General features: G+C 26.4%; 7 protein-coding genes across 7 annotated transcripts; 6 read left to right on the top strand and 1 right to left on the bottom strand. All coding sequences in view use genetic code 12, as the record gives it.

The window, feature by feature from the left end:
- Nucleotides 1–232: 232 nt before the first annotated feature.
- On the top strand, nucleotides 233–2104 carry KGF55_000630 (arginine--tRNA ligase; the record flags this gene model as incomplete). The annotated part of the gene is made up of 1 exon (XM_051760921.1): nucleotides 233–2104. One exon carries the CDS (start codon nucleotides 233–235, stop codon nucleotides 2102–2104), a length of 1872 nt encoding a protein of 623 aa, XP_051616575.1.
- A 270-nt stretch (nucleotides 2105–2374) lies between these two features.
- Nucleotides 2375–3064, top strand: SOD2 (superoxide dismutase; the record flags this gene model as incomplete). The annotated part of the gene is made up of 1 exon (XM_051760920.1): nucleotides 2375–3064. One exon carries the CDS (start codon nucleotides 2375–2377, stop codon nucleotides 3062–3064), a length of 690 nt encoding a protein of 229 aa, XP_051616574.1.
- Nucleotides 3065–3265: 201 nt separating this feature from the next.
- On the bottom strand, nucleotides 3266–4897 carry KGF55_000628 (hexadecenal dehydrogenase; the record flags this gene model as incomplete). The annotated part of the gene is made up of 1 exon (XM_051760919.1): nucleotides 3266–4897. One exon carries the CDS (start codon nucleotides 4895–4897, stop codon nucleotides 3266–3268), a length of 1632 nt encoding a protein of 543 aa, XP_051616573.1.
- Nucleotides 4898–6772: 1875 nt separating this feature from the next.
- Nucleotides 6773–9010, top strand: KGF55_000627 (uncharacterized protein; the record flags this gene model as incomplete). The annotated part of the gene is made up of 1 exon (XM_051760918.1): nucleotides 6773–9010. The coding sequence occupies one exon, from the start codon at nucleotides 6773–6775 to the stop codon at nucleotides 9008–9010; it is 2238 nt and encodes a 745-aa protein (XP_051616572.1).
- A 235-nt stretch (nucleotides 9011–9245) lies between these two features.
- On the top strand, nucleotides 9246–10250 carry KGF55_000626 (uncharacterized protein; the record flags this gene model as incomplete). The annotated part of the gene is made up of 1 exon (XM_051760916.1): nucleotides 9246–10250. One exon carries the CDS (start codon nucleotides 9246–9248, stop codon nucleotides 10248–10250), a length of 1005 nt encoding a protein of 334 aa, XP_051616571.1.
- A 1337-nt stretch (nucleotides 10251–11587) lies between these two features.
- On the top strand, nucleotides 11588–13399 carry TUP1 (chromatin-silencing transcriptional regulator; the record flags this gene model as incomplete). Its single annotated transcript, XM_051760915.1, has 1 exon — nucleotides 11588–13399. One exon carries the CDS (start codon nucleotides 11588–11590, stop codon nucleotides 13397–13399), a length of 1812 nt encoding a protein of 603 aa, XP_051616570.1.
- Nucleotides 13400–13687: 288 nt separating this feature from the next.
- Nucleotides 13688–14885, top strand: MVD (diphosphomevalonate decarboxylase; the record flags this gene model as incomplete). The annotated part of the gene is made up of 2 exons (XM_051760914.1): nucleotides 13688–13732; nucleotides 13794–14885. 2 exons carry the CDS (start codon nucleotides 13688–13690, stop codon nucleotides 14883–14885), a joined length of 1137 nt encoding a protein of 378 aa, XP_051616569.1.
- Nucleotides 14886–15019: the final 134 nt, after the last annotated feature.

The following is a 15019-nucleotide window of genomic DNA, read 5'->3' as shown; positions in this document are numbered from 1 at the left end:
CTATGAGCTTAATTTTCGTATCTCGATTTGATATCTGAAAATCCTACTTTTCAAATTCTCTTACATCAAAAAAAAAAAAAAATTCAAATTCTAGTGATCTTGAAAAATTTAATCATCTCTACTTAATTGAAAGTTAATGCAAAATTTGAGATTCTTCTCAATTATATCTAAAACTAATCCACATAGAGCATTTGCATCAAGAAATATCATACATATACAAAGAAACTCAACAATGTCATCAGTAAGTATAATCACAAAAGAATTAGAAAATTTAGGATTACAACAACCTTCAACAATAAAAGATTCATTACCAAATTATAATATAATTGATGTTTTTAGAAATTATATATCCGATGAATTAAATCGTATAACAGAAATTGATAAAGAAACAATTTTCAATTCATTAGATAATTCGAAATTATTAGATCAAGGAGATTTAATTATACCAATACCAAAATTAAAAATAAAAGGAATAAATCCAAATGAAAAATCAAAAGAATGGAGTGGAAAATTTGAAAAGGGAAAATTTATAAGTGAAGTTAAATCACAAGGTGTTTTTTTACAATTTTTTTTTAATAAAAATTTATTATTTAATTTAACTATAAATGATGTTTTAAAAAGAAAACAAGAATTTGGATATTTACCTTTGGGAGTTGGTAAAAAGGCAATAGTTGAATTTTCTTCACCAAATATTGCAAAACCTTTTCATGCTGGACATTTAAGATCAACTATTATAGGAGGATTTATATCTAATTTATATGAAAAAATTGGTTGGGAAGTTAAAAGAATTAATTATTTAGGTGATTGGGGTAAACAATTTGGATTATTAGCTATTGGATTTGAAAGATATGGTTCAGAAGAATTATTATTGGAAGATCCAATAAATCATTTATTTGAAGTTTATGTTAAAATTAATAATGATGTTAGAAATGAAACAAATGCAAATACTGAAGGAGAAAAAAATGAAGAATTTGATGCATCTGAACAAGATGAAAAAAAATTACAATCATCAACTAATGAAGAAGCAAGAAATTTTTTTAAAAGAATGGAAGATGGAGATGAATCTGCATTAAAAATTTGGGAAAGATTTAGAGATTTATCAATTGAAAGATATATTGATACTTATGCAAGATTAAATATAAAATATGATGTTTATTCAGGAGAATCTCAAGTTCCAAAAGAAAAAATGCAAAATGCTACAAAATTATTTGAAGAAAAAGGATTAATTCATATTGATCGTGGAGCAAAATTAATTGATTTAACAAAATTTAATAAAAAATTAGGTAAAGCATTAGTTGAAAAATCAGATGGTACATCATTATATTTAACAAGAGATGTTGGAGAAGCAATAAAACGTTATGAAACTTATAAATTTGATAAAATGATTTATGTTATTGCATCACAACAAGATTTACATTGTCAACAATTTTTTGAAATTTTAAAACAAATGGGATTTGAATGGGCTAATAATTTAGAACATATTAATTTTGGTATGGTTCAAGGTATGTCAACTCGTAAGGGAAATGTTGTATTTTTAGATAATATTTTACAAGAAACAAAAGAAAAAATGCATGAAGTTATGAAAAAAAATGAAGATAAATATTCTCAAATTGAAGAACCTGATAAAATTGCTGATTTAATTGGTATATCAGCAGTAATGATACAAGATTTCCAATCTAAAAGAATATTAAATTATGAATTTAAATGGGATAGAATGACTTCTTTTGAAGGTGATACTGGTCCATATTTACAATATGCTCATTCAAGATTATGTTCAGTTGAAAGAAAATCAAATATCAAAAAGGAAGAATTAGAAAATGCAAATTTTGAATTATTAACTGAACCATGTGCATTAAATTTAATTAGAATAATAGCTCAATATCCAGATATCATTAAAAAAACAGTAAAAAATATGGAAGCTTCAACTATTGTTACATATTTATTTAATTTAACTCATATTGTTTCTCAATGTTATGATATTTTATGGGTTGCAGGTCAAGAAAAAGATATTGCAATTGCAAGATTAGCTTTATATGCTACTGCGAGACAAGTATTAAATAATGGTATGAAATTATTAGGTTTAACTCCAGTTGAAAGAATGTAAATAGTGTATATATCGTTCATGAATCAATACAATCAATATTTAATAGATTCGGTACCGATTTTATGTATCATTTGGCTGCAAAATAACAATTTATTTTTTTTTAATACTGTTTTAGAGTAGTAGTGTAATATAAACCAATTGAAAATAGCAATTTATACAGAATAAATTTATTTCCGTACAACCCCCTAGAACGATCCACATTTTTTTTCAGCTAAACGTCAAAGTTTCTTTCCAGAAGTACATCATCAATTGACACCAAAAGTTCAAAAAATGTTTAAATTAGCATCAAGAAATTTATTTAAAGCATCAACAATTACTAAACCATCAACAATTTCATCAATTGGTTCAATAAGAACAAAATATTCATTACCAGAATTAGATTTTGAATTAGATGCATTAGAACCTTACATTAGTGGACAAATTAATGATTTACATTATAATAAACATCATAAAACTTATGTTGATAATTTAAATAAATCAATTGAAACTGCTGTTGAAGCAAAATCAAAAGGAGAAGTTAAAAAATTAATTGCTTTACAAAAAGCTATTAATTTTAATGGTGGTGGATATGTTAATCATTGTTTATGGTGGAAAAATTTAGCTCCTCAATCAAATGGTGGTGGACAATTACCTTCTGAAGATAGTGCATTAGGTAAACAAATTATTAAACAATTTGGATCAATTGAAAAATTAATTGAATTAACAAATGCAAAATTAGCAGGTATACAAGGTTCAGGTTGGGCTTTTATTGTTAAAAATAAAGAAAATGGAGGAGAAATTGAAATTATTACTACAGCTAATCAAGATACTATTACAGATCCAAATTTAATTCCTTTAATTGCTATTGATGCTTGGGAACATGCTTATTATTTACAATATCAAAATGTTAAAGCTGATTATTTTAAAGCTTTATGGAATGTTATTAATTGGAAAGAAGCAGAAAGAAGATTTGAATTTTAAGAAAAAAAATAAAATTCCTATATAACTAGTTAACTTAGTATCAATAAAAGATTTTATTATTTATAGAAGAAATTTTAAAAGTTTGATTCATTATCTCTAAATTTTGTTTTACCAATAAATCATATTTTAAAGACATTTATTAATTATCATTATAAAAAATCATTGTATCTTATAAACTAATCACTATTGAATTAAAGAAATCTAAATTTTTGCTGATGCAAATTCTCCAATTAATCCTAAAACACCAGTAAAAGTATTCCAATAACTAAATAAAATACCAGGTCCATTAACTGGAACATTACCATCTCTTGAAAACCAAACATTACCAGCATAACTTTGTTGAGAAGTTTTAATTAAAGAATCTTTTATTGGAGAATGAGGTGGGTATCTTGCTTTTACCATAAAATCATTCCATAATTTTTGTTCCATTGTTGTTCTTTCATGAGTAAAATGTCTAAATGAAAATTTTCCATGATATGATCCATAACCTGATTCTCCTATACCTCCAAATGGTGCATTAATTAAAGCAACATGCATTAATACATCATTTATTATTGTACCACCTGATCTTACACTTGTCAAAATTTGATTTAATTGTTTATTGTATTGTCTTGAAGTTGAACCTGATGTAAAAACATATAAAGCTAATGGAGTATCATGTTGTTTAACAACTTGACTTATAACAGATGATAAATTGTCATATTCAATAATTGGTAAAATTGGTCCAAAAATTTCATTTTGCATAGTTGAATCAGAAAAAGTAACATTATCAATAACAGTTGGTGGAATAAATCTTGAATTTGAATCTGATTTTGATGAACCACCAACTACAATCTCACCTTTTGAATTATCAATCATTTTAATTAAATTATTAAAAGCACGATCATGAATAACATGAGTAAAATTTGGATCTTTTTCATCAAGGTTTGGATAAAATTCTTCATTTAATATCTTAATCAAAATTGTAACAAATTTTTTATGTAAATTTTTTGGAACTAAAACATAATCTACTGCAACACAAGTTTGACCAGCATTTGTAAATCTACCCCAAGCAATTCTTCTTGCAACAATTTCTAAATCTTTATCAGTTAAATCATCTAATATAAAAGCAGGAGATTTTCCCCCCAATTCTAATATCACAGGAGTTAAAGTTTCAGCTGCTTTTTTTGCAATAATTCTACCAACTGTTCCATTACCAGTATACATAATTTTATCAAATTTTTGATTAATTAATTCTGTTGTTTCAGGTATACCACCATTAACTGCAAAAAATATATCTTTATCTAAAGATTTAGTTAAAATTTCAGTAAATAATTTTGAAAAATTAGGAGTTGCTTCAGATTGTTTTAAAACAACACAATTACCTCCTGCTATAGCACCAATAACTGCTGAAAAACTTAAAAAAAATGGATAATTAAAAGGAGAAATAATTAATACAACACCTAATGGAATTCTTTCAATATAAATAGGATTAGTTTTTAATGTAATTGGTAAATCTGTAACTTTTTCAGGTTTAATCCATTCATGTAAACTTGCCATTGTATGAATTAATTCATTTAAACCACCCAAAATTTCTAAATTTTTAGTTTCACTTGGTACTCTACCAAAATCTAATTCTAATGCTTGACAAATTTCATCAATATTATCATTTATTGCAAAATATAAATTTCTTAATTGATTTAATCTAAATTGTATATCATGAGTTTTTTGTTTATTTATAAATGAATCTTGTAAATGAGTAATACCTTTTGATATTGATGGTATTGGAGTATACCATGAATTTGGATTTTCAATTTCTGCATAAGATTCTTCAATTTTTGATGGTGGTGACATTTTGGTTTAGAATTAATGTGAATGATATGAGATGAAAGTTATGTTTTGAGTATCTATTGGTTGTAAATATTGAAATTACCCCTTGTTCAAATAAGCTAATTTAAATAATAATTAGATAGAAATAATAATCGGTTTTTATTTTAGAGTAGAAAAATTTCACATTCTTCTCTAAAATTACCCCACGTATTAATTTCTACTGTACTATAATACTGTTGTATTAAATTACTGTAGTACAGTACTACCAATTAGACATACTAAAACAAGGATAACGGATAATTTTTAAGGATATTTAAGTTCACAATAATAAACTAATGCTAACAATCAATTTATATAAATTGGGAATAAGGAGCTAAAGAAGCTTTTTACTATATAGAGTGATTTCAAGAAACTTTAATCATACTTTAACAGATGATATTATGAAAAGATAGGGGGAAGTTGATTGATTTTATAGTTTGTTGGAAAGGAAAACTTTATAACCAATATTATATTTTTCCGTTCCAACTAAAGTATTATCCTTAATTTTCATAATTCATAGAAAGAACTAGTTAGAGTCTGCGGAATGGATCGATATGTAAGTGAGCTCAAACTGAAATAAATAGAGATCTATATGGATCAATCGTTTTCAGATTTCCCATTTGACAAAATAATTATCAGTTTGAAGCGATATATACACCCTAGAATGAGTTTTTCAATTTTGTCTTGATCAGTAAGTTATCCGTGATTCAAACTTGAATATAGTAGAAAAATCTTTTCTCAAATGTAGTAACAAATTTTAGATAATGCTTTGACAGATCTTGAAATCCATAAGTAGTCCATACAAATTTATCAAAATTTATGTCATTTCTTACTTTTCTTTATTGAAATTCTTCAAAATTTTAAGAATTTTTACATGATAATTAATTAAGGATATTTAAAGTTTGAATTGTATCAAATTATACGAGATCAATACAATATTCAAGAAATAAAATTCTTGTTACTCAAACTTGTGTTTCAGGGGCAAATGGTCTGAAGTAGGAGATGAAAGATTAAGAAACTTCTTGTTTTTCTTATGGACACTCAATAGATTTAAAGGAGAATTTATCAGTGTGTTTGCTGAAATTCAATGATTTACGTTTAAAATTTGTTTGTTTAAATCAAGGTTGCTGAGTGAAAATAAAGTATTTACTAATGCTTTTCTACTGATACAACTTAATCTATTGTTGACGTTCTCTAATTCATATTACAACAAGAGATGCTGGACATACATGCAATAAATTTCTCCCCCTATTCAAGCTATCTTTTAGAAAATGTGATTGATCACTCAAATTTGAATTGAATATTTAGGTATTGTGTGACTACTTGATGATATTTTCTTTTTCATTTGAGTTTAGTGGCGAGTAACTTACTTCATGAAGTAGTTCGAAGCTTCGAAAATTTAAGGTCACACAATTTACTCCATTTCAAATTATATTATATTTCAATCATAAGACTTTAAAATTTTATTATAATTTCTTTAAAATTCTGAGAGATCTCTTATCATTTGAAAGGCTCAACTTACCTAAGTAGAATACAGAAAAAAAAATATGAAACTGGTAGTGACTTTCGTAGTAAATAAAAATAATATCGAGATCTTTTTATCTTTTATCTTTGTTCTTTAATGTTGCCATTAAATTCAATTTATTTCATGTATTAATATATTTAATTCATTAATCAAGTATCATCATTTGTAACATTAATCATCAAGTATTATTTTAATCAAATTTCAAATTATCAGAGTTTCTTCAGCATTATTTGTAATTTTAAATTATTTACTCCCTTTCCCTTTCAATTCAAATCCTTATTTTTCATATTGTTATAATTACTAATAATTTAAATAAATTTCAACATATTTACAAAATGTCATCATCTTCAATTCAAACTAACACATCACAACAATCGCGGGATCAAATCAAAGATGATACTAAAGTGAAAATCAATTTAACTGAATTAGATGATCCAATTTTAAATTTTCTTCATCAACCAACACCAACAAAACCAAATCAATCAAATAAAAATGATTTAATAAATAATCAAAGTAAAGAGAACAATAAATCTAAATCTCAATCTCAATCTCAATCTCAAACTCAATCTCAAACTCAATCTCAAACTCAATCACAATCATCATTAGGTTCACTGACTTCCAAAGATAAGAAACTACCTTCTTTAGTTGTAAAACAAGATCATAATTTAAAATCATGTTTATCACAATCAACTACAAATAATGAACAAACTTCAAATATTCCATCAATAGATCATCAATTTGAATCACAACAACATCCTCAATTCATATCAACTGATAATATTGCTCCTAATAAACATGGATTAATATCTGGTGAAGATTATTCAACAATAAGTCATTCAAATTATACTCCATTAATTTCTTCACAAGGTAGTATATCATCATCTGTAACTTCACCTCAACAATCTGCTAGAAATCCCACTTCTCCACCAATTTCATCACCTTCATTTGGTTTAAATCATCAATCACCTCCAATTTCACAATCTCAACAACCATTTCATCTTCCTAATCAACCACAACCTCAACCTATTCAACAACCACAAACTTCTCATCCTCCAATCTCAAGAATGAATTCTTTAAGATATTCAAAAATTGATGATAAAAAATTTATTGAAACTTCAAGACAATTATCAAATAACAATTCAGAAGAAAGATTATTAGGATTAGATAATTCATTAAATCCATCAGATGATGATAAATTACATTTATTAATTGGTATAACAGGATGTATATCAATTCATAAGAATATTTTTTTAATTATTGAAAAATTATTTGAATTATATACAGAAGAAAAATTAGAAATTCAAGTTGTTTTAACAAAATCTGCTGAATATATTTTACTGGAAAAATTACATAAATTAAATGAAATGGGTGTTAAAATTTGGTTTAATGATGATGGTGAAAAATATTTTTTAACTTCTCCTTTTCAAAAAGTTTATTCAAAAGCTGTTGCAACGGGTAATAAAAAATTAATTACTCCTCAAACTATGCAACAATGGAGTTTAGCTTATGATTTACAAAGATGGACTGATGTTTTATTATTAGCTCCTTTATCTGCTAATACAATGGCAAAATTAATTAATGGATTAGCTGATAATTTATTAACTGATATTTTACATGTTTGGCCAATTCCTGTTGTTCATCATATTTCAGAACCAATACATTCTCCTCCACTACCCGCGCAACAAGCACAAACACAACAACAACAACATTCACAGAATGTACAACCTGCTTCAAATATACCAAGTGCAGCTTCAATTGCAGGTTCAACATCAGCTTCAATAACAAATTCAAGTTCTATTTCAAATACAGAAAAAAAAGATACAACAATTATATCAAATAATATAATAGCACCAAAACCAATAGTTTCAGCATTAGCATTAACAAATTCAATGTATTCACATCCAATAACAAAAAAACAATTATGCTTGCTTCAAGAAACTTATCCAAATATGAGTATTTTAAAACCTGTTGAAAAATGTGTTGATATGGATGGAAACATTGCAATGGGTGGTATGAGATCATGGAGAGAAGTTGTTGATTTTGTTTCTAAAAAATTAGGACCACCACCTATTGAAAATGAAGATGAAGAAGATAATGATGATAATGATGATGATGAAGATGATGACGAAGAAGAGGAAGAGGATGTAGATGAGGAAGAAGTAATCGATGAAGAACCAAATAATACAACTGAAATCAAAAAAGATAAAACAACAACAGTTATTGAAAAAGGTCCAAAACGTGTTAAATCACCTAATTCATCTCAACCTAAAAAATTAGGAGTATATAATGAAGGAGAAAAAATACCATCAATTATAAGTAATGAATCATCAACTACTAATATTAATATAAATAATACTAATAATACAAATTCAATTAATCCATTAAATTCAACCCCATCATTTTCATCTTCAACAAGTCAAAATCAACAACAACAAACTCAACAACAACTACAAGAAAAAGATAATAATGGTAATAGAATTAGAGGTAATACAATAACAAAAAAGGAATTAGCTGAACATGAAAAATTAGCAAATAGAAATGCTATTTTAAATTCTGGAATTGGAATTTCATGAGTTTTAGAATATCGTATATATCTGTAATTTGTTGTATTATTATGAATATTATGTCTTTAGTATTGTGTGTAACTTGATTTACTATGTTGTGTAAATTGTTATTCATGTAAACTTCACTAATACTCTAATAAATTTTTTGAAACAAACTGAAAAAAAAATCGAATCACAAATAAATAATGCGGAATTCATACTTAATTTTACAACCAACTACTACAAAACATTGATACAGAAGAGAATGAAATTATTTGACTATAACCCAGATCAATTTTCCAAAATCACTTATAATATAGGAGGAATTGATACTCATGTATATAATGCTAACGTTTTAAAACCATATATTGAATCTTTTAACACTCATGAATTAAATCATTCCATATTTGAAATTCCAATAAATGTTTTATATTTATTACATCAAAGAGAAGGTAATTATAAATATACTGAAGCTATAGCTTATAATATTTTGAATAAATATTATTCTAAAAGAGAAGGAGCTCAGCAGGATCATCAACAATCAATTCCATTAATTTGTGTTACTTTTGATTTAAGAAATCATGGATCAAGAGAAATAAATAAATTTAAAAATCAAGATTGGGTAGGAGGAAATAAAACTCATGGATCAGATATGATAAGTTCAATAATGGGAAATGTTAAAGATTTAAAATTAATTATTGATTTTTTACCAATTTATTTAAATTTAGATCAATATTTAACTGATGATTTCAAAAAGGGAAATATAAATTATAAAATTAAATTTGAAAATATTTTAAGTGGTTATTCCTTGGGAGCTCATACGGTTTTCAGATTTATAAATGAATATCCTAATTTAATTAAAATTATAAATCCAGTTGTTGGATGTATTGATTTATCATCATTATTAATAAATAGATTAAAACAAAATTCAATTGATTCTTCAGATTATGATAAAAAATGGTTTTATTATAATTATAATGAATTAGATTTATCACCTGAACAGCAAGAAAAATATCCATTACAATTACATAACTTCTTACAATCTCAAGATTTAAATATTTTTGAAAATTTTCCAATGCAAAAAATTAAAATGTTTGCAAGTTTTGGTAAGAAAGATAATTTAGTTCCATACAAATTAAATTCTATTTGGTGTGATTTATATTTAAATACTAATGATTCTACTAAAATTTTTATTGATGATGATTTAGGTCATGATGTAAATGAAAAAATGATTGATGAATTTGTTAATTGGTTAGTTGAAAATTTATAGGTTTTAACACGAAAAATAGTTTTGTGGTATGAGTCTTTTTGCTCAGGATGTATAATACCATTGTTTTTTCTTACGAGATTCTATCTGAATTTGTAGACACTACGGTCTATTTCAAGTAATATTGGGTTGTGTTCCTAGCATGAGTTTATAAACTTGATTTGTTTAAATTCGCACGTAACTTAATTTGATAAATCCGAGAAAATCTGTAAAAATCCGGAAAAATCAAATTTTTTTTTTTTTTTTTGGTTTTTCGACATACATTCAAATAACTAATATATACAGTGCTATATAATTACAATTGTATGTAGGATTCCTAAGCGTATGGAATCGATAAGCCAGTGGAAAATTAAACTTAATGTTCAGTGTTTTAAAATTAACACTATGTCAAGACTCATGAATTAATTCATACTACTTGAATCAAATTTCTATGTCAAATTAAAATTTCTAAATTTGGACTTCTGAAATTTATGACAAGAGCTTTACACCCCCTATAAGAAATTTATGGGGTGCGCGAGATTTTGAATCAAATGTATAATTTCACTCGTGCCTTTCGATTATAAGTAGCACTATTTAATTCATACTATCTATTCCTTGTACGAGCAAAACAAAGTTATTGAAATAATCATGAAAATTCTTATAACTAGAAAGCTAGTACAGTCCTTGATCAATTTATTCGACGGATTGCACGTGAAAAGCCTTCATTGGTAGCGTTAATCCCTATTTATAATTTCAATCATTGGGTTACGAAAGGAATGTTCCTATATAATAAATCTTACGTATTAAATACGTATTTCAATTTTATTATTTAAAAATTTTTTAATCTTGTCGTAAACTACTTCTTAAAAGTATTATTAATCAAAGATAATCAATTTTGCAAGCAAGTAAGTTTTACAGAGTATATCTTAATGTAGGATTAAAAACTCTTATTCCTCTAGCTGAAACAATTTGTTTACCCAATGCTTGTTTTAGCTACAAACCAAAACGAATAAAACTAAACTCCGAAGGTGAAATCCCAAAAAAAACAAAAAAAAATTGTTGTTGTTGTGACTTACCCATTGGTTAAATATTTTGACATTTGTTGAAGAAAAAATTAAAACAATAAAAAAAATAAAAATTAAATTAAAAAATAAAAAAAAAAAAAAAATTATCAACAACAAAACCAAATAAAGAGAGAAAAAAAGTACTTAGGAAAAAATTGAACAACTTTTTTTTTTTAAACAGCATCTTCATACTAAATTACATCGTTCAAACAACCTTACTATTTCAAAAACACACACCTAGATACAATCAGTCATCAAATCTAAGACACATCATACATATAAAATACATTATTCATAATGTCTGTATATAATCAAAGAAATCATCAAACTCGTCTTAATGAATTATTAGATGCTATTAAATCTGAATTTGATTATGCTTTAAATGAAGCAACAAGTTTTAAAAAAATTGAAGATGAATATCATTTAAAATATTCTCAACAAAATACTGAATTACAACAAATTAGACAAACTGTTTATGAATTAGAAATGGCTCATAGAAAAATTAAAGAAGCTTATGAAGAAGAAATTTTAAGATTAAAAACTGAATTAGAAAATAGAGATAGACAAATGAAAAATGGGTATCAACAACAACAACAGCAACAACAGCAACAACATCAACAACAACAACAACAACAGCAGCATCAACAACAACAGCATCAACAACACCAACAACATCAACAACAAAACCAAATTCCACAACAAGAACCACCTCAACAACAACAACCACCTCCTCAACCTCAGCAACAACAACAGCCACCTCCACAACAAGCACCTCCTCTTCCTCAACCACAACCTCAACCTCAACAAACCCCTCAACAAGCTCCTCAGCCACTTCAACAACAACAGCCTCAACTTCCGCAACCCCAACCACCACAACAACAGCCACCTGCTCCCCAACAACCTCCTCAACAACAAAATCAACAACCTTCTACCCCTGTTGTACCACCATCAAGTTCATTAACTATTATTGATAAATCTCAATATATAGTAAATCCTGCACAAAAAGCAGGACATGTTAAAGAAATTCCACCATATTTATCAGATTTAGATGTTGCAAAAGCAAATCCAGATTTTAAAAAACAAAATCTTGATTATTATGTATTATATAATCCAGCATTTGCTCGTGATTTAGATGTTGAATTAATTCATTCATTAGATCATTCATCTGTTGTATGTTGTGTTAGATTTTCAAAAGATGGTAAATATATTGCTACTGGTTGTAATAAAACAACTCAAGTTTTTAATGTTGAAACTGGTGAATTAGTTGCTAAATTAATTGATGATTCTTCATCAAATGAAACAAAAGAAGAAGATACTCCTTCATCAAATGGTGATTTATATATTAGATCAGTATGTTTTTCTCCTGATGGTAAATTATTAGCAACTGGAGCAGAAGATAAATTAATTAGAATTTGGGATTTAACAACAAAAAGAATTATTAAAGTTTTAAGAGGTCATGAACAAGATATTTATTCATTAGATTTTTTCCCAGATGGTGATAGATTAGTTTCTGGTTCAGGTGATAGATCAGTTAGAATTTGGAGTTTAAGATCTTCTCAATGTACTTTAACTTTAAGCATAGAAGATGGTGTTACAACAGTTGCTGTTTCTCCTGATGGAAAATTAATTGCTGCTGGTTCATTAGATAGAACTGTTAGAGTATGGGATTCAACTACCGGATTTTTAGTTGAAAGATTAGATTCAGGTAATGAAAGTGGTAATGGACATGAAGATTCAGTTTATTCTGTTGCATTTTCAAATAATGGTCATCAAATTGCAAGTGGTTCATTAGATAGAACTGTTAAATTATGGAATTTAGAAGGTAAATCAGATAAAAATTCAAGTTGTGAAGCAACTTATATTGGTCATAAAGATTTTGTTTTATCAGTATGTTGTACACCAAATAATGAATATATTTTATCTGGTTCAAAAGATAGAGGTGTTATATTTTGGGATCAAGCTTCAGGAAATCCTTTATTAATGTTACAAGGTCATCGTAATTCAGTTATATCTGTTGCTGTTTCTTCAAATTCTCAAGGTACTGAAGGTATATTTGCAACTGGTTCAGGTGATTGTAAAGCAAGAATTTGGAAATGGAGTAGAAAATAAATTATGGTGGTAATAATTTAAAAAGATGAAAAACAGTAAAATTAATTTTTTAAAAAACAAACTTTGTATTAATATAAATCAAAAATAATAATATTAACGTATCTTATTAATTAAGTGAGCAGAATCAACTCTTCTTCCATTTGAACCATAAAAATGAGTTGAAACAACTCTTCACTGTAACACGTCTGTCGTTAAAATCAAATTCTCGTGAAAAAAAAAAAAATATCAAAAACAAAATTTGGTTGTAAAAAAAATATACGAGGAACACCAAATACCAAGTAAACATTAATGACAATATACCAAGCTTCAGTCACAGCTCCTGTGAATATAGCGGTATGTAATCTCTTGAACGATTGAATTGAAAAGCAAAAATTACTAACACATCTATTTATAGACATTAAAATATTGGGGAAAAAGAAATACAGATTTAAATTTACCAACAAATTCATCAATATCAGTAACATTATCAACAAATGATTTAAGAACTTTAACAACAGCAAGTTGTAGTTCTGAATTTAAAGAAGATAAATTATGGCTAAATGGCAAAATTGAAACTTTGGAAACAAAAAGAACTCAATCATGTTTAAAAGATTTAAGAAAATTAAGATCTGATTTAGAAGAAAAAGATCAAAATTTACCAAAATTATCTACGTTAAATTTACATATTGTTTCTGAAAATAATTTTCCAACTGCTGCAGGATTAGCATCATCAGCTGCAGGATTTGCTGCATTAATTACTTCAATTGCAAAATTATATGAATTAAAAGAATCAATGTCAGAATTAAGTAAAATTGCAAGAAAAGGATCTGGTTCTGCATGTAGATCATTATTTGGAGGATTTGTTGCATGGGAAATGGGGAAAGATGATGCTGGGGGTGAAGATTCAAAAGCTGTTGAAATTGCTCCTTTACTGCATTGGTCAAGTTTAAAAGCTATTATATTAGTTGTAAGTGATGATAAAAAAGATATTAGTTCAACTTCTGGTATGCAATTAACTGTACAAACTTCTGATTTATTTCAATATAGAATTGACTATGTGGTACCTAAAAGATTCGTGGAGATGAAAAAAGCCATTTTAGAAAAAGATTTCCCAACTTTTGCAACTTTAACAATGAAAGATTCAAATCAATTTCATTCTGTTTGTTTAGATTCTTATCCTCCAATTTTTTATTTAAATGATACAAGTAAAAAAATTATAAAATTAGTTGAAACAGAAATAAACCAAAAAGAAATTATTGCTGCTTATACTTTTGATGCTGGTCCAAATGCTGTTATTTATTATGATTCAAAAAATGAAGACGTAATTTTGGAAAAAATTTATAAAAAATTTGGTTATGTTGATGGATGGAATAACCATGATAAAAAATTTAAATTTAATGAAGATGAAAAAATTAATGGAGTTTCTAAAGTCATATTAACTTCTATTGGTGAAGGTCCAAAACAAGTTGAAGAATCACTAATTAATGATAAAGGACTACCAAAGTAGAAAATATCTGAAGGAATGTGGTGTATCAAAATAGAGAAGAGAAATTTGAAAGGTAGGTGGTATACTCAAAATAAATGTACTAAATATGTATATGTATATACTTTTAAAAAGTTCCATAGATTCCAATATTTTAA

The sequence above is a fragment of the Candida pseudojiufengensis genome (assembly GCF_024610245.1).
Source record: "Candida pseudojiufengensis strain CBS 10847 chromosome Unknown scaffold3, whole genome shotgun sequence".
Classification (NCBI taxonomy): Eukaryota; Fungi; Ascomycota; class Pichiomycetes; order Serinales; family Debaryomycetaceae; genus Lodderomyces; species Lodderomyces pseudojiufengensis.
Note: the sequence above shows the minus strand (reverse complement) of the source record. Positions and strands in the feature narration are given on the sequence as shown.